We start from the raw sequence: 19,505 nt of genomic DNA, 5'->3' as shown, positions 1-19,505 counted from the left end.
ATGCGATGGCAGCTTGTGTGTGGGTGGTGACAGTAAAGCCGGAGAGCAGAGGGCACAAGACAGCTGGCCATGAGGCAGGGCTGTGAGCTATACCCTGATGCCAAGGCGCCTCTGATCCCCAGGGTTCCCACAAACACTCAAGAGCACACTGAGCCCATACAGAGCCATTCTTGAAACAAAATTAAGGTTTTTTTGGGGAGTGGCAGGAAGCTTGGGGGAGGTTAGTGAGATGGGTCTTATAAAGTGAGAATGAATTTGCCAAGCAGAGAGGAGTAAAGGGATTTCAGGCAAAAGTTCTGACAGCTCAGACCAGTGCAACTAATCCAAGGCCATTTCAACATGAGCATATAAGATGAAACTGGAAAATGGCCCACAGACTACTTAGGAAGGATCCTGAACACCAGGTTAAGGAACCTATATGACATTTTATCATAATAAAGAGCTACTGAAGATATTAAAGCAGGGAAATGATCAGATACAGATTTTAGCAAGTACCTTGGCAGCAATGTGAATGGCAGAATAAAGCCAGCAACGGTTAAAAATGGGAAATCAGTTTGAAGTTAATCTTAGTCTAGGCAAGAGATGAGGGCATAAAGCAGGGAAATAGTAGTAGAAATGCTACTTGGGTAAAAACACTGGAGAATTGTTATGGCCTAAATTGTTTTCTTCCTTTTTTAGAGAAAATATAAACAGCTCTTCTACCTTTATTAACAGTGTTGTCAGATTTTTGAGAGCAAATAGTTCTACTTTTAAAGTATATTAAAATTATACTTTCATTATGGAGAAGATTTAAATGCTACAGTTAAAGCAAAATTTAAACATGGCAACTCAATGGCTTTAAATAAGCTCTAATGCATTGATGTCTTAGAATAATGATTATATGTAGCATCATGTACCTTAATCTTAAGTGTATAAAGAACAAGGATGAAGTGGATGATGAGCAACACTTAAGAAAAACAAAGTCAAATATGGTCATACCTGAACTCAGGTTCCAAAAAACTAGACGCAGTGTCTAAACAAGTAATTAGATCTAGAAAATAAAAAAAACAAAAAGTTGATTTAATATATACATTTACTCTTGCTGAAACACCATTTCCAAATCCCCAATCATATTGTTCTAAATTTCTAAATCTCAAGAGCTTTCAAGACAGTACCAACTTTTTACAAATTTGGTTAATCACAACTTCTTTCTGCTTTTCAGTATTTCGACTTCTGGGGCTATGTCCCCCAGTACTGTTTACTACCACATCACCTCCGAGAGTCATATATCATATATGTTGTAGGTATACAAGTAAGTATAACTTATAGTTTTAAAATGACTTCCATAAAATACAGCTCCTGAAACAAAGAAACTTTCTTATATGACTAAAAAGGATCCTTTGTTACACACAAAGAAAACAATGACAAATGACAAGGTGAGTTAACTCTGTGGCTCTAAATACCTGCTACTCAAATCTGGTCCATGGACAGGACCAGCAGCATCAGCCATCTTCCAGGAACTTACTAGATATTCAAATTCTTGAACAGCATCCAGACTCACAGGATCTCTGGGAGTGGGGCCCAAAGATTTGTTTCAACAAGTCCTCCAGGTAATTCTTAATTGCACTAAAGTTGTAGAAGCACTGCTCTAAATTTTTAGACAGAACTTTAAAATTTTAATAGCTTCTATCTAGAAATCAACAAATCTGAATAAGAGCAAACTGCCTAATTAAGACCTAGTGCATGGGCTGTAAAAGGAGGCTTTGGTTCCAACATTTCAATGGCTTCCTTCTGCTCTTGGGACAGAAGACAAAGTCCTCCACACGGCCCACAGAGACTTGCAGTGCTTAGTCCTGCCTCAAGTCTTGTCTTGACTTCTTGTCATTCTACTACTCACGTCTTCTTTTGGTTCCCCCAGCACACACTGCTCTCTTGGCCTGAAGGCTTTTCCACTATCCCTCAGCCTAGCTGACTTCTAAGAACTCAGCTTAACTGTCACTTCCTCACAGAAGCTGTCCCTGACCTTCCCAAGTCAAGCACCTTTAGCACATAGTAGGCACTTAATGTGTTTTTTGTTTTAATGAACGTTAAAAATATTATAATGTTTAGTGTTATAACATCAAACATTGTGAAAATATTTATAATACTATTTATATTATTATGACTCTCATGTGTCCTCATAGTCCCATGTGTTATCTAAGAACAATCAATTACGAAGTTATAAGCAAAATCACATGACGCTTTATCTATGGACAGACACTAAAGTGGCTAGTCCTCACCTTTGTATCACCAGCAACAACCACAGCATATGGCTTAACGGGAGGCTTTCAATCAACGTTTACTGAATAAACGGATGAATAAAAGTTTCTGATTGTTAGCATGTTTGGCTAAGTCCCATCATGTACTAACCCACAAGGAGGAAAACCTGGAAGATGGCCCTAAGGTGATCACAAAGATAAGTGAGTTCATATACAAATGCTTGGCCAAACAACTATGTTGGGGGTGACAAATACACTAATGGAGATGATACCTCATATGCTGCCTAGCACACTGGTGGCACAAAAATATTTGTTAAATTAAAAGTCACCACAACAGCAAGCACAGAATAATTGATTATCCTATTTTACAATTCTGAAGAACTGTGTTTATTATCCAACTGAAATGTGTTTTGAAAGAACTAGAGCATAATGACTGTTATACCAACAGGAAAGTGTTATTTTGAGAGGAATTATATGGATTAATATTTATAGACTACAGGCACTTGAATGATGATTAAGTTAAATCTGTGTTCCCGGTGTTTAAGAGCAAACATGCCTGGATAAGGGTTCATGACTACCTTGCTGACTAACTGGGAAAAGTAAACAAACTGAATTACCTGTACTCTAGTTATTCCTGGCAGTCTTTACACAGCATCAATCAGAAGGGATTTTTTTACTTTGCTGCTCCACCAAGACAGTTTCCAACTTCTAAGATTAGGAATTGAACTTCTAAGATTAATAGCCTGAGATGAAAAGGTACCTGTGTGGTCCAAGATGACATTCAAGTCATTAGATTGCTGCCAGCTGGCCCCATTACCTCAGGCCACGTGCCAGGATGCTGGTCAACGATGAATATACTTGATCAGAATAGGACTTCATTCATGCCATGCTGAAACTCCAGTGTATACCATGCAAATGCATGCAACTCATTTGACCTTGCTCTCAGATTCCAGGGGCTCAAAGGGCTCCCAGGAGGAAAATAAGAATTCAAAATGGACAGCTGCAAGGACAGCCAAGGCTGAAGACAGAAAGAAAGTCATAATTACAGACTTTGACCTTTACAAATCCACAGCAGAAAGAAAACATCAATTAAGCAGGAAATTAAGAAGTTATAAAATGAATCTTTCTTGAAAGCTTTTTCCAACTAAACAGCCTTCCAGAAAACCACTACTACTACAAGACTCTCAGCTAATAAGAACACAGCCCAGCAAAATGAATGCAGCTCAAAGGAAACCACCTGCCTGCACTCATTTCTGATAGCACTGTATGGGAAGTGTCGTAATGAATGGAATAGAACTAAGAGTCCAGAAATAAATCCTCAAATCTATAGTTAATTGATTTTGACAAGGGAGCCAAGACAATCAGTGGGGTGAAGAACATGTTGCCTTTTTAACAAATGGTGCTAGGACAACAGGATATCCACATGCAAAAGAATGAAACTGGATGGATCCCTCCACCTCGGATCATAGACAAAAATTAACTCAAAGTGAATCTAAACTTGAGAACTAAAACTATAAAACTTTTAGAAAAAAAATATAGGTGTAAATCTTGACTCTGGATTAAGCATGGATTCTTAGATGTGACCACACAAAAATACACAAACTGAGTGTCACCAAAATTAAAAACTCACATGCTTCAAACGATGCTATCATGAAAAAGAAAGATAACTCACAGAATGGAAGAAAATGTTTGCCAATCATACAACTGATAAGGATCTAGTATCCAGAGTACAGAGAATAATTAAAACTTGACACTAAAAAGACAACCCAATTTAAAAATGAGCAAGGCTATGAATAGACATTTCTCCAAAAAAGACCTATGAACGGTCAATAAGGATATGAAAAGATGCTCAACATCATTAGCTATCAGGAAAATGTTAATCAAATCACAGTGAGATACCACTTTATACCTACTAGGATGGTGAGAATCAAAAGGACAGATAACAAGAGCTGACCAGGATGTAGAGAAACTGAAACTTACACACTTCTAGTGGGACTGTAAAATGGTACAGCTGCTTTGGAAAATGGCCTGACAGTTCCTTAAAAGGGTAAACACAGAGGTACCATATGACCCATCAATTCCACCACTAGGTATATACCCAAGAAATTGAAAACATATTTTTGTACAAGTGTTCACATTTGAATGGATAAACACGATGTGAAAAAAAGTGATATATCTATTGATATCATTCAGTCATAAAAAAAGCAAAGAAGTTTTTATATATGCTAAAACATGAACTTTGAAAACATGCTAAATGAAAGAAGCCAGTCACAAAAGACCACACTATATGATTCCATTTACATGAAATGTCCAGAACAGGTAAATCTATACAAAAAAAAACTGTACTAGAACTGGAGGGGGAAAAAGGGCAGGGAATGGTGACTGATTGCTACTGACTATGGGGTTTCTTTTGGGGTGATGAAAATGTTCTAAAATTGACTGTGAGGATGACTGCACAACTCTGAATACACTGAAAATCCATGAATTGTATATTTTAGGTAGGTGAATCATATGGTATGTGAACTATATCTCAATAGAGCTATTATAAAAATGAAAAAGCTATCAGAAAAGAACTAACAATTTCCTTTTATATACAGTACATCTGCATTGATGAGATAAGCCTTGTAAAAGACACAGGAGTGGCAGTTAACACTGTTGAGTCAATTTTTCATTCAGTCATTCAATAAATATTTAATAAGCATGTGTTATGACCAGGTGTTGTTCTAGGCACTAGAGAGTGAGCAAAGAACAATCAGACAAATATCCCCACATACAGAAAGTGGAGTTTAAGAGAAAATAGACAATATGAGTAAGAAAAAGATACAATGTGTTTAGTGAACGAAAATGTTAGAAAAATACAGAAAGGAAGAAACTTAAGAAAAGTTAAGGGGTTGCAATTTTAAGTAGTGTGGTCAGGATAGGCCTTACTGCGAAGTTGGTATTTGAATAAAACCCTAAAATAGGCAAGGGAATGACCTATGAGGTAAATGGATAACTGAGGATAGGCAGAGGGAATCACAAGTGCCCTGAGGAGGGAGCATCCCCAAGCAAGCTAGAGGCCAAGGCAAACAAGGGGAAGAAAAGTAAGAGATGAAGTCAGACAAGTAATGAAAAGCCATATATATCCTAGAGGGTTTTGGAGTAAGGACATTGGGCAGAGTGAGATGGGACCTTCATTTTAATAGGATCATCCTGACCACTGGGTTGAGAGTAGTTTGCAGGTGAGAAAGGCCAGAAACAAAGGTCAGCAAGGAATCTTTTGCCATAATGTGGTAAGTGTTGAAGGTAACCAACTAGATTGGCAGTAATGGATGTGTTGAGATGTGGTCAGAGATTCTGATGTATGTTTATATATATATCCTGAGAAGTAGCTGAAGGATGTCAAGTGTGAGAGAGAGTCAAAGATAAAACGCTAAGCTTTCTGGCCTGAGCAAATTAAAAGATGAGCTTAGGAGATGGATAATAATAATACTGAATTTACTAGCAATAAATTCACCTCAATTATCATGCTAGATCCACTAGGACATATCCTATAATATCAGAGAACCAGTGAAAGTTCAAAGTGCAGGGCAGTAAATAATTCATGCTATTCTTACCTAAGAGCTTCTGCATGGGATTTTTTTTCTGTAATTTTAATCAGAAATTCTATACATACAAAAAAATATTTAAAACATATATATTACTACACAGAACACCAAACATGATATACTTCATTTGGGGGATTTGGACAACGGAGTGACCACAGTACTCAGCAGAACAGCCCCAGGGGCTCTGCTGAGGCAGACCGGCATTCCACTGTCTCCCTTGTGTGACCCAAAGCACAGCTGGCATCCACAGTGCAGAGTCTCCACTAGTCTTAGCAACAGAGTCTAACCCAAGTGAGGGTAGTCATAATCCCTGTAAATAGAGCTTCCCTAGTATCTGCCTTCCTTAACCCTAGGAGGCTTTCGAGAGGAGGCAGACCTCAGGGAGAGTTCTGAAGGCAAGATAATGTGATTGTGAGGAAGGGCACGAGAAAATAGCAAGCCAGTAATGAACAGCTGGATGAAAGATTTCAGGGTTTTCTTAATGAAGGCACCAAGAGACGATTTTCTATGACAGCTCCAAACTTAGTTAGCAACATTACTATCACCCATAACTGATATTCTAGACAGGTTTTATTTTGTTTTTTAATTTAAGGATAGTCTAAAAATTTTCCAATACATAATAACTGCATAGGCTGGGGAACTTTATAATTGCTCCATGATATATTTATTTAGATATGACAATAATGTTAACTCATACATAAATAACATCATGAAAATACAGTATTTTGTAAGTTCACAAATCAACCAAAAAATATACAATACTGGCTATTTTAGGGATACTTTTGTTTGACAGCATTGCCTGTTTCTGAGATTGCTGGATAGGAAACGGACTTAGATTTTACCCCAATTAATACTCAGTTTTGTGTTCTGGAATGAACACAGTGTTAGTACCCATCACTTGCAGCAATATAACATCAACTATATTAACTACAGGGTATAATTTCTGTCTAGTTGAAGCCATTGATTTCTAAAGGAAAGGTAGTCTGAATGCCTGTATTTACTCTAACTCAAGAAAGCATTACGAAGGCACTATATTAAGTAATATAATTACCGTTTTTATTTATCAGAAAAGAAAAAAATATATGAGGAAGCAAGACCACGAATACCTTCTCCTTGATTTGCTCTAAAATTCTTTAAATGGCAAATTTCCCATAGCTTGAATAAACATGAAGTCTTGCTTCTGTATTTCACACTTGTCAGCAACGCTGCACTGTAGGTGTGTAGACAGCTCCTTTGTTGGAGTGGTAGAGGATATGGGCCAAGGCTCACCTTGTTGCCAAGTGTTCCTGTCAATATTATTTTGTGCAACCTTGAATGCAATTCCCTCTTTCCACGACAGAAGGTTGGCACTAATTTGTACCATCTCTAATTTAGCAAAGGGAATTTACATATGTAATAGTGCATAATTTATTGTGATTTAGAGTCAACTAAAATTTACTAAGTGTCAGATACTATATGAGGTATTTTACATCTTATTTCCTTTCACAAACTGAGAGTAGAGACTAAATCTTAGGTCTCTTTTAGAAATATTACAATGCCATCAATGGAAGATGAGTTCACATTAGGAACTCAAAAAGGCTGTCTCAGATGAAAACAGTCAGTGCTTCCAAAATGACGGTTCAGGTGCCTAAGCAATAAGTTATGTAGTCAGAGAGGCTATATGCTACACACAGATAAATCAAACGCTTTCCACACCTAAATTCCTATATGCTAAAAAATGAATATTACATACTAAAATATATGATATTTTAAACTATAAAAGATTAAAATATTGACAATAATAAGACATTAAAATTCTTTTGTGATCTACATAGTATCTAGAACACTACTAAACATATTAGAAAGAGCAGCAGGGAAAGAATATAACTACTAAATAGCACAAGATAGTACATAAACATACCTTGTCCCTTCACAGCATTTCTAACTTACTAAGAAAAATGAAACACATAGGAAACACTAAAATCACTAAGGTGCTCTTCAGGTTATCTGCCAACTTGGAATAAATTCTGTCCCAAAAGTTTAATTACCTCTCTGGGTTAATACCACCTTAACAGATCAACTCTGTTTATAAATGCTCCTTCTCTGCAAAATTGATCAACATTTTATTCATCAGTACTTTTGTTCTACAAAGTGAGTGACACCAAAATTTGGTTACTTTTCTGCATGTAGACTATATTATACACAGAAACAATATATATATTCATTTGCACGTAAATAAGGACAAATCTAAAGATAGGCATGTAGGCTGAGACTTCATTAATAAAATCTTACCAAGTAGATTAAGAGTTTAAAAATGTTTGCCAGATACAATAAAAACAAAAATTAGGAACGCAACAAAAAAACTAAAAATAGAAACTTAGCTAAATTTGCACTTAAAAGAAAAAGGGCACTATAAAATTATAGTCTAATTAAGGTAACAAACATTCTAAGGAATTCATGCTCTATTTTCAAAACCAAAAACATCCCAGGCAGAAAAAAATAACTAGTTACAGAAATCTGGACTCTATTAAAAAGGAGTTCTCTATTCTACCCTATGTTTCATTTACCAGTTGATACATTCTGATGTAAGATGGAAGATATGGAAAATATTTGGAAAAAATGTGGTTGAAGAATGTAGTCATCAGGATTTTTCATACTATTTTTTATACTATTGGTGTTAATTCTAAAAATAATCTAATATATAGCATCAATAACCCTGTCAAATGGGAATATTTCCTAGGTCCAGCTGTTCACAAGTCTTAAGCACACTGTCATCAGATTCTGAGGGGTCAGCAGGCAATGAATAGACAGTGTTTATGAGTTCCAATTAAGGAGTACATTCAATATCTACATTGAATCATTTTATTTCATGTGAAATTTTAAGCTATTTTATTATTTTTTCCTACAAAGATAAAGGCAAACTTTATATTGACAACTACATGATTCTGTATTGGTGAAATCTTAAGTAATGAGGGTTAACATTACTTTTTAAGTGATGATTTCATGTTCTAGAATAAGAGTATTAGACTATTACTACCCAGCTTTGTGTACACATATTTAAAACAATTTATGGCACATAACAAATAGAGGCTGTCTTAAAGAACTAGAAGATTTCAATGCAAATGGAAGTATGTTTTCTGAGCTCATTGCTCTATAACTAAAATAACGTAAAAAAATCATTGCCCAGGGTCATCCTAGAGCTGTTGAGCTTTTCCTAGAAACTGAATGATACTGAACAGATTCAAAACCAGGAATTCACCTATAAAACTTAGTTTTTCAAGTCCACTGTCAAATGTTATTTCTAAGTTTACATTTTAGAATGCCATTATCATTTATTATTATACTAGATGAAAAGATCTGAGTTACTGAGGGTCTGGACTTCTTAGTGGGCGGTTCTGTTTCTCTAAGACCAGCAGTAACTGAGGAGTTCCTTTCTACAGAACATCTAAACAGTAGTTGCTGATATGATGTCCAGCATATCCCTAAGGTCCATCCATGTACATCTTCAATTTTCAGATGAAAATTTCAGTTTCAGAAAGTCTTGTTGGAATTTGATGGAATTACATCAACTCAGATGTAATTAAAAATACCAGTCCTCTAAGAATGATTAGAAGTGTTGATTAATATTTATATCTCTTTCCTTGCTACCCAGTGAGGAAACCAGGCAGGATGAATCCTAATTCTTTGAAATGCTTCTTGTAGAAGATATATATGATACTAAAGTCTTTGAAGGAATTCTAGAGTTACATTTGTAACAGGACCTCCTTCTTCAATCATCTGTGATTGGCCTCACTAGGATTATTCCTGCCTATTTTCAACCCATGCTTCACAGAGCAGGAAAGACCATAAAAACACACACACACGTAAATACAGTCACAGCACTACCCAGTCCTCACAGCTTCCATGCACTCTTAGGAAAAAGCCTAACCCTAACGTTCTCGACGAAGCCCTCAGTAATGTGCCCTACTCACCACTCACTCCACCCCAACTACATTGGCTTGTTGTCCAGCAACCCCAACACTCCTTCCCTACCACAAGGCCTTTGAGCCTCCTATTCTCTTCCCAAGAATGTTCTTCTTTGTCTATCTGGAACCTCCAATTAATCCTTCAGTTTTCATCTTAGAAGTGACTTTCTCATGCCAGCTTTGCCTTCTACCAGTCTTCCACTCCCCCACCCCTCTGGCCTCCCATCATCTGAATGTTTCCTTCACCATACTTATCATAATTGCAAGCCCTTTCCGACTCTGTACTGTAAGCCCCATAAAGGCAGGATTGCATCTGTGTTAGGTGCTGCTGTTTTCCCAATGCCAGGCTTATTGCAGGAAATAAGGCATTGAAGGGGATATAATTTTGCAATGGGCTCTGTCACAAAGTAATGAACATCTCACACAAAATGACAACTCTGCCAACAACACACATTACAACACTAACAAGCCTTTGAGAGAGTTTAACAAATGAAGAAGCTGTTGAAGCAAGATTTTTGACAATCTTTTCATTTCCAGATATACTAAACCTTGCTCTAGGTTGCTAAGCTGGAGACACGTTTCTTGAAAATATTCAGGGAATTCAGTGTGGCAGCTAAGTTTTCCTGGATGGAAACAAACTGAGGCTCTCACCAAAGCCAACCAGCCTTCAGATGAATGAGTCATTACAAGAGATTGTGTCTAAAAGGCCACCCAAGAAGAAGTAATAAGAAATTCAACCAGTGTTACAGGACATGCAAAAACATAAGTAAAAACTCAGAAGAGAGCTGTGAAGTAAGGATTTTCCGAAATGACTATGACTCTGAAAAATGTTATTATAAAGAGTTTCCTGATTATGGTGGGTATATCTAAAATAGTGGCATAGCCATTTGAAACTTAAAACAGATACATGCAAGTCCACAATACACTGATTCTGCTAACTGTGATCACTGTCAATTCTTATGAAGTTTTAATGCAGGACATCTAGGTTTCTTTGGATCAAAAAGTTCCACAATTTAAATATGCAATGCGAGAAAGCTTTTTTAAAAAGAGGGGATACTTGCATTCCTACACACTAATTATGAATTAGCAGAAAGAGAAATTAGGAAAACAATTCCATTCACAATTGCATCAAAAAGAATAAAACACCTAGGAATAAACCCACCCAAGGAAATGAAAGACCTATACTCTGAAAACTACAAGACACTCATGAGAGAAATTAAAGAAGATACCAATAAATGGAAACATATCCTGTGCTCATGGATAGGAAGAATTAATATTGTCAAAATAGCCATCTTGACTAAAGTAATCGGCAGATTCAATGCAATCCCTATCAAAATACCAACAGCATTCTTCAACGAACTAGAGCAAATAGTTCTAAAATTCATATGGAACCATAAAAGACCCCAAATAGTCAAAGCAATTCTGAGAAGGATGAATAAAGCAGGGGGGATGATGCTCCCCAACTTTAAGCTCTACTACAAAGCCACAGTAATCAAGACAATTTGGTATTGGCACAAGAACAGATCCACAGACCAGTGGAACAGGATAAAGAGCCCAGATATTAACCCAAACATATATGGTCAATTAATATATGATAAAAGACCCATGGATATATAATGGGGAAATGATAGCCTCTTCAACAACTGGTGTTGGCAAAACTGGACAACTACATGCAAGAGAATGAAACTGGAGTATTGTCTAACCCCATACACAAAAGTAAACTCAAAATGGATCAAAGACCTGAATGTAAGTCATGAAACCATAAAACTCTTAGAAGAAAAGATAGGCAAAAATGTCTTGAATATAAACATGAGCAACTTTTTCCTGAACGCATCTCCTTGGGCAACGGAAACAAAATAAAAAATGAACAAATGGGACTACATCATGCTAAAAAGGTTCTGTACAGCAAAGGAGACCATCAGTAAAACAAAAAAGCATCCTACAGTATGGGAGAATATATTTGTAAATGACATATATGACAAGGGGTTAACATCCAAAATATATAAATAACTCACATGCCTCAACACCCAAAAAGCAAATAACTGTATTAAAAAATGGGCGGGGGATAGGAACAGACACTTTTTCAAAGAAGAAATTCAGATGGCCAACAGGCACATGAAAAGATGTTCTACATTGCTAATTATCAGGGAAATGCAAATTAAAACCACAATGAGATATCACCTCACACCAGTTAGGATGGCCAACACAGAAAAAACTAGGAACAACAAATGCTGGCAAGGATGTGGAGAAAGGAAAACCCTCCTACACTGCTGGTGGGAATGTAAATTAGTTCAACCATTGTGGAAAGCACTATGGAGGTTCCTCAAAAATTTAAAAATAGAAATACCATTTGACCCAGGAATTCTACTCCTAGGAATTTACCCTAAGAATGCAGCAGCCCAGTTTCAAAAAGACATATGCACCCCTATGTTTATCGCAGCACTATTTACAATAACCAAGAAATGGAAGCAACCTAAGTGTCCATCAGTAAATGAATGGAAAATAAGATGTGGTACATATACACAATGGAATATTATTCAGCCATATTTACCATTTGCAACAACATGGATGGAGCTAGAAGGTATTATGCTCAGTGAAATAAGCCAGGTGAAGAAAGACAAGTATCAAATGATTTCACTCATCTGTGGAGCATAAGAACAAAGCAAAAACTGAAGGAACAAAACAGCAGCGGACTCAGAGAACTCAAGAATGGACTAACAGTTACCAAAGGGAAAGGGACTGGGGAGGATGGGTGGGGAGGGAGAAGGGGAATAAGGGACATTATGATTAGCACACACAACATGGTGGGGACATGGGGAAGGCAGTACAGCACAGAGAAGACAAGTAGTGACTCTATAGCATCTTACTATGCTGACGGACAGTGACTGTAATGGGGTATGTGGGGGGGAGTTGATAATGAGGGGAACCTATGTTCCCATAGCAACCAATGTTGCTCTTGTAATTGCATATTAATGAAACCCAAAATAAAAAAAAAATAAAGAGAGGGGATACTTATTTTTCAGATAAATAACAAAGAGAGTAAAGGGAAAATATGAAGAAGCAAAATAAATATTTCACCTGATGCTGAAACATAAGGAGAATAAGAGGCAAATAATTGTTTACATTCCATCCTTTCACCGAAGACCTTCAGGATAGAAATCTATCACCTCACTGTGTTTTCTACCTTACTCTTCGGATGGTGGGGGAAATGATTATGTGTGCATATGTGCAGTAGTGAGAGCTGAGAAACTAACTTTTGTTGTGTGCCATCAGATACCCTGCATGCACTGTTAGAGTTAGTCCTCAAAGCCTGCCCACTAATAGGCGAAGCTCACAGCAGTGAGCTGACTTGTGCCAGCCACCCGGTAGTGCATGGCAGACAGGCTCTGATGCCAGGGCTACTTATGCCCCTTCTATGACATTGCACTGCCTTAATATTCCTGGTTCTGTCAAAAATATTAATTGTTCATTTAGCATGTTTCCATTTCTTCTTTCCATTATTCCATCCAAATGGGTTTTCTTTCTCACTCTCTGAAGGATGTTATAGACTTCACACTTTGTTCATAGCTAAGAAATTAAGTGAAAACAGACCTTTCTTCCCACAGAACAGTTTTCCTCTATCACATTCTAAGTGAAACTTAAATGAGACATAGTGTTTATCTCGAACCCATCCCAGCAGAGATGGAACACCTTATATTGCCCTCAGTCATTCCTGGCAATCAACATTCTCACACCTAGGAGGTTCTTAACAATTTCCTCATTTATATAATACAACGTCATGCTAGTTATTAATTTTAAATGATTGTTTTGATATAGCCTTGTAACAGTTAACACTTCTTAAAACTTTCTCACCACAGTACCCCTAGGAGCAGAGGAGAATGAATGAATACATGCCAGAGGAGATAAAACTCATGAGAGATTTCATTCAAGTCCTGCATTTTATTTTAGAGATTCAAGTAAACTTTGCATTATATTCCACTTTTTTTTCCTTGCTTTTACTTTTTCCTGCTTCAGATTCTAAACATTAGCAATCTAGAAAATATCTCATTTATTTTGTACTGTTTCAGATGGCACCCCGTACCAGGGTACTCCTGGTAAGATACTCTATTCTTTGGGAAGAATGCCAAGATGGTCTTTAACACAGTACCATGAAATGCTAAACAATTGGTATACTGATATGATACATTTCAATAACTGACAGATTTTTTGAAGTTATTATGATGTGCACCAATCTCATAAAGTGAAAAATCCATATTTCCTCTACTAAGAAAGGAAGTATATGGACTTTATATAAAAATTAATACACTTTCAATTTTTGGAATTCTGAAACTGATCTAATTTTGTCAAGTTCATGTGTTATTAACAGTCTTTCTACTCGATTCTAATCTTAGATAACAGGTACTCAAAGAAAATTCCATTTTTGTTTTTAGAAATTGTAAAATGTGGAAGTCATAGAATAAAGTGCAAATTACCTTGTTTATCTATAATCGAGTATGAGGCCAAAAATCCTCGTCCAGAAACATGGATTCCACTCATGAACAGGACTGTTATTTCATTGCTTTTTGATTCGATTGAATGGTTCATCTGCAACCCCAGACCACAGTATTTGCCTAGGAATGAAAAAAAAGATATCTGGTGTGACTCTCATGAAGTCTATAATATTAACAATGTAACTAACAGAATCAGAATAATATACCAAACTGGGAATTAAGTTACTAAAAGTAACAAAAATGTTTAAGGATGAAAAAGTACATTACTCCGAAGAAAAAAAGATAAATGCCCAGTAATAACTATTCAAATGATTCAAAAGAAAAAACTGTACAGGCATTACTGACCTTATGCAGATTCAATTTCCTGTGAAAGACATGTATAATCCTTAAAACAGCAACAAGGAATTTAAAAAAAATTATAGCATTTCATGCAGGCAGGTAGCTTATAAATGAATCAACAGTCAGTCAGTAGTATTCTTAATATGTTTCCCACAGGGTGCTCCTAAATTCCTGGGCCCACAGCACACCTCAAAACTTTTTCAGTATGTCTTCAATTTTTCTTCCAAGGATTGTTGGATTACTGGTCAGTCCCTTTAGGTGAACATGTCCAGTCCTACGACTTTACCTATGATCTGACAATTCACATTTACACCTCAACCCAAGGTCTTTTCCTTGAACTTCAGATGCATATATCCAACCACCTACCTAACTTTCATCACTTAATGTCTAATAGACATGTAAAAAAGTAACCTATCCTCAGCACAGGTCTGTTTAATAAGAAAAAAGGGAAGAAAAAGCTTTAGAACAAAATATCCACCAGTAACTAATGAAAGTGAGTTTTTGTATGTGCTTGATAACTTGTTCAACAAATCCTGAGTAAGGAGTTCCAAAAATGTTTTAAGCTGTGGCAGCATCACTGAGTAAGAGTAATGTGTACTTCTAATGACACTGTTTTCAAGAAATACAACTGAAAGGAATCAACAACAAAAACAAACCCACCAGAATGAGTCATGGAGCTTTGTAAGGTCACAGGATCAATAAACAAAAATCAATTCTATTTTCATATATTAGTGACAAACAATATGAAATGAAATTTTTAAAACTTCACTCATTATAGCATCAAAAAGATTAGGGATAAATTTTAAAAAAGAAATTCAGAACCAGTGCACTAAAAAATAAAAAAGAAACTGTTGAGAAAATCTAAGAACTAAATAAATTAGGAGACATACCAAGTTCATTGATTGAAAGACTCAATACTGTTAAGATGTCAGTTTTCCCTAAATTCATCTACTGATTCAATGCAATCCCTACCAAAATCCTGGTGGATTTTTTTCTTCTATAGAAATGAAAAAATTGAGGCTAAAATGTATATGGATATGCAAAGGACACAGACTAGCCAAAGTAATTTTCATAAGAAGATAGCTGAAAGACTTATATTACCTAGTTTTAAACTTACTATAAAACTACAGTAATCAAAACAGTAAGGTATCATTGTAAGGACAAATATCCACAGTTATCTCAACAGAGCAGATTCAGAAATAAACTTACATATTGGGTCGAATGATTTCTGTCACGTGTTAAGGTAACTCAATAGGGAAAGGATAGTTCTTTCAACAAATTACTAAACCAGCTGGTTATCAATATGCAAAACCAAGATGAACTTATAACTTTACTTTACAATATATAAAAAAAATTAAGTCAAAATAGATCATAGACCTAACTGTAAAAGCTAAACTTATAAAATTCTTTCAAGAAGACATAGGAGAAATCTTTGTGACTTTTGGTTAGGCAAAAATTTCCTGGATTTCACACCCAAAGTATAATCCATTAAAAGAATTGATCATTTGAATTTTGTCACTAGAATGGTTGTAATAAGAAAGCTGGCAATACCAAGTAATGGTGAAGATGTGGAGAAATCAGAACCTTCATACACTGATAGAACTGCAAAACAGCACAGCATTTTTGAAAAACAATTAAGTACTAGTTTCTAAAAATGTCAAATATAAACATACACATATCATACAACCTAACAATTCTACTTCTAGCTATCTATCCAATAGAAAAGAAACCATATGTCCACAAAAAGACTGCTAATGGTCACAGCACCATTTCTCATATTTGCACAAAACAAAAACAATCTAATTGTCCATCAACTAATTAATGGATAAACAAAATATGTTTTATAGCCATATAAAAGAATACTATTCACCAATAAACAGGAACAAACTACTGATACATGTAACAGCATGGATGGATCTCAAAAACATTATACTTTATAAATAGAAGAAGCCATTTATGATAATTCTAGAAAAGGCTAAAAAAAAAATAGAGACAGATCAGTGGCTGACTGGGAGACAATTGGAGGGGTGAAGTTGAAACTTACTTCAAATAGGCAGAAGGGAACTTTACGGTATAATGGAGATTTCTAAACCTGGATTTTAGTGATCTTTGCATAGCTATATAAATCTACTAAAACTCATTAAAATACACATTTTATATAGATGAATTTTGTGATATGTAAATTATACCCTAATAAAGCTTTTAAAAGAAAAACAAACACTGAAACAATTTTTATAGTGAAAAATCATCAGGTGTTCTGGACAAATCAAAAAGAGGTTACAGGAATCAGACACAGCAGAAAGACACCTTCAGAGATCAATTCCAAGCCCCTCTGACAGCTGAAAAAACTGTTGTCAGTTAAACCAAGAATCTTCAACTTCTGAAATGTCCAATGCTATCCATAAGATACTATATATGGTGGTTTTCTTCCAAGATACAATTCTCCAAACCATTATAATTTCTCAATTATTAAATAAAAAAAAAATCTTCGTGCCTCATATCGTAACTACCGAGTATCATAATTCTTCCAAGTGGTAAAGATACCTCAAGACAAATGCTGGGCATAGAAGCCACAGGGCATAAATCTGCAAAGAAATAAAAAGCTAACCTTTTCAAACAATATTGCTTCTCTCTCACCAACTTTAAATTTCCCTGTATGGCCCCGGAAGATGACTGGTTAGCCAGAGACGGCTAAGATTCCTCAAGGGAGGAACAACCTAAGACAGGCACAGTCGCAGGGGGGCCATCAGGTGAGAAATTGGGGATCAACAGAGGTGCAGCTTAGAACCTCACCCTCCTGTTTTGAGAGAAATCTTCTGCATCTGTGGATGTTTTGTTGCCCTTGTCTAGCTTGGATTAATACTTAGTCTATAGGCACACACCTGATCATCTACATTAGCCCTCTTACAGCACTAAACTATGGTTTCTACCTTTATCTTGCATCTACCTACCATGTCAGCATTTTATTAAAAAAATAATAATAATAATAAGGGAGAAATGTGGGATTCACATATAAATCAAGTATAAAAATCAAACGAATATTCATATTTGACCTGATTGTTTATAGTTCATAATGCGTGATCAAAACCGAAAGTTTTTGTGATGACTGCCCCTGCACTGTTCACCAGGTAAGAACTTATTCACTATGTAAGAATTTGTTCACCATGTAAGAACTTGTTCGTTATGCTTCAGAAGATTGGAGACTGTTGAGAATTAGGCTTGGGGTTGATTAATGATTGTGTATTGAGTCCCCTATACAGAATTTTATTTTTGTTAACAACCATTTGATCAATAAATATGAGAGAAGCCCTCTCAAAAAAAAAAATTTAAAAAAAAAATCATATGCATGTGATAATTCTACAAGAAATTTTAGAATAAGCAGAGAAACTAGTTTGATCTGAGAATAATTTCAGGCCTACATATGAATGCAGTAACACAGCAGAGATAAAAATTATATTTTATTCTATATATCACTGTATTTTAGATAATTTTTCCCCTCAACTTGGGAAGGTGTATTGTTTGATTTTTCTGTTCTGTAGTCAGATTGGCCTGACATAAAGCCCCTCAAGTCAATTTTTTCCTCCTGAGGCACAGAAAACATAGCTGTCACGTCCTGCAGAGACTTATATCCATAATCTTATCATAACTGGTTTGAAAATGTCAGCATGATGCTTTGGTCATTTTAAGAAACTTTTAGGAAAAGCTTGCAAAAAAAGAAACAACAGCCAAAAAATTAATCTAAAACAAGGAAGGTACTACATTTATAGTGAAAAGAAAAAAGACCCCAATTTGAAAGCAAAGAACATTCAGTCTACAACTTCTCAATTTTAAGCATTTAATAAATAAATAGCAAACAGCAATGTCTACATGTGTGCACACGTCTTAGATACAATGGTGTTCAATACAAAATATATGTCTTGCTCCTCCTTTCTTTAAAAACACCTACTGTGCAAAAGACATCTTTAAATTTCTAAATATGCAATGCAATTTAAATATACTTATTAGTATTTTTAACACTCAAGCAAAATAACTCACAACCAAAGAACCCTACAATGGTTATTACTGGAATATACAAGAGACATGATTAAATATTCAGACTTGTTTTTAATACTAAATAACTCAGAAATAGTCTAATAGGACAAATATTAAATATCATATTTTTGAACACTAAATACTTAAAAATAACAATCTAATATTAAAATAGTAATATGTTAAATATTATATTTTTGAATACTAAATACTTAAAAATAACAACCTAATATTAAAAACAGAGTAATGCATATGTTAATCCATATATATTATACCAAATACTAAAATACTGGAAACTACATAATTTGTTCTCAAAGCTAAATGTGTTCAGGGCCAGTGCCCATCACAGTTAATTTTAAGGACAAATTGGAATAGGTAAAGACAGGCAAGAGAAATTATACCAACTAGAATTTTTGCATAAGCCAAGTTACTTCAATCTTGTAAAAGTGAACAGCTTTATCTGGGCTTATGAGCACTAACTGTTTGTTGTTTGCCATTTAAGGATCTATGTATGTACAATTTTATCACAGGACTGATTAAAGTTCCCAGCATGAATAATGACTTTTCAGATTTTTAGGTACAAAATGATCTTATTTAAAGAATATGCTCATGTCATACATGATGATGCCATACAAAGGTGTCTTTACTTCATAAAAATGTTTTCATGTATACTAATCCTAGGGAATTCCAAATTATTCGACCTAAAGTGCTCTAAGGAAATAAATAATTGACAAAAATACCTTCTTGAAGTGAAAATATTTTCAAAAGCTGCTTCAACCCTTTTAATATGGAATCATAGATCTACTTTATATTATTAGCACTGCAGATGTGGCTCTTGTTTATTTGTTTGGAGCTATCTTGTCCTCTGCAATGTTAATA

The 19,505-nt window shown here is 35.4% G+C and overlaps 1 protein-coding gene across 2 annotated transcripts in view; it reads right to left on the bottom strand.

Annotated features, from left to right (window-relative positions):
- Window positions 1-19,505, bottom strand: part of DCBLD2 (discoidin, CUB and LCCL domain containing 2) — an 80,624-nt gene that overhangs the window by 25,042 nt on the left and 36,077 nt on the right. For both annotated transcript variants that reach the window (XM_073231773.1, XM_073231774.1), the window contains exons 3-4: window positions 14,241-14,378; window positions 979-1,030 (exon numbers count right to left, since the gene is read on the bottom strand). In XM_073231773.1, the coding sequence (XP_073087874.1) occupies window positions 979-1,030; window positions 14,241-14,378 (190 nt within the window). The remainder of the gene's footprint in view (window positions 1-978; window positions 1,031-14,240; window positions 14,379-19,505) is intronic.

This window comes from Manis javanica, chromosome 3 (genome assembly GCF_040802235.1).
Source record: "Manis javanica isolate MJ-LG chromosome 3, MJ_LKY, whole genome shotgun sequence".
NCBI classification, from domain to species: Eukaryota; Metazoa; Chordata; class Mammalia; order Pholidota; family Manidae; genus Manis; species Manis javanica.
The sequence above is the reverse complement of the archived record's forward strand: the minus strand, read 5'-3'. Positions and strand labels throughout refer to the sequence as shown.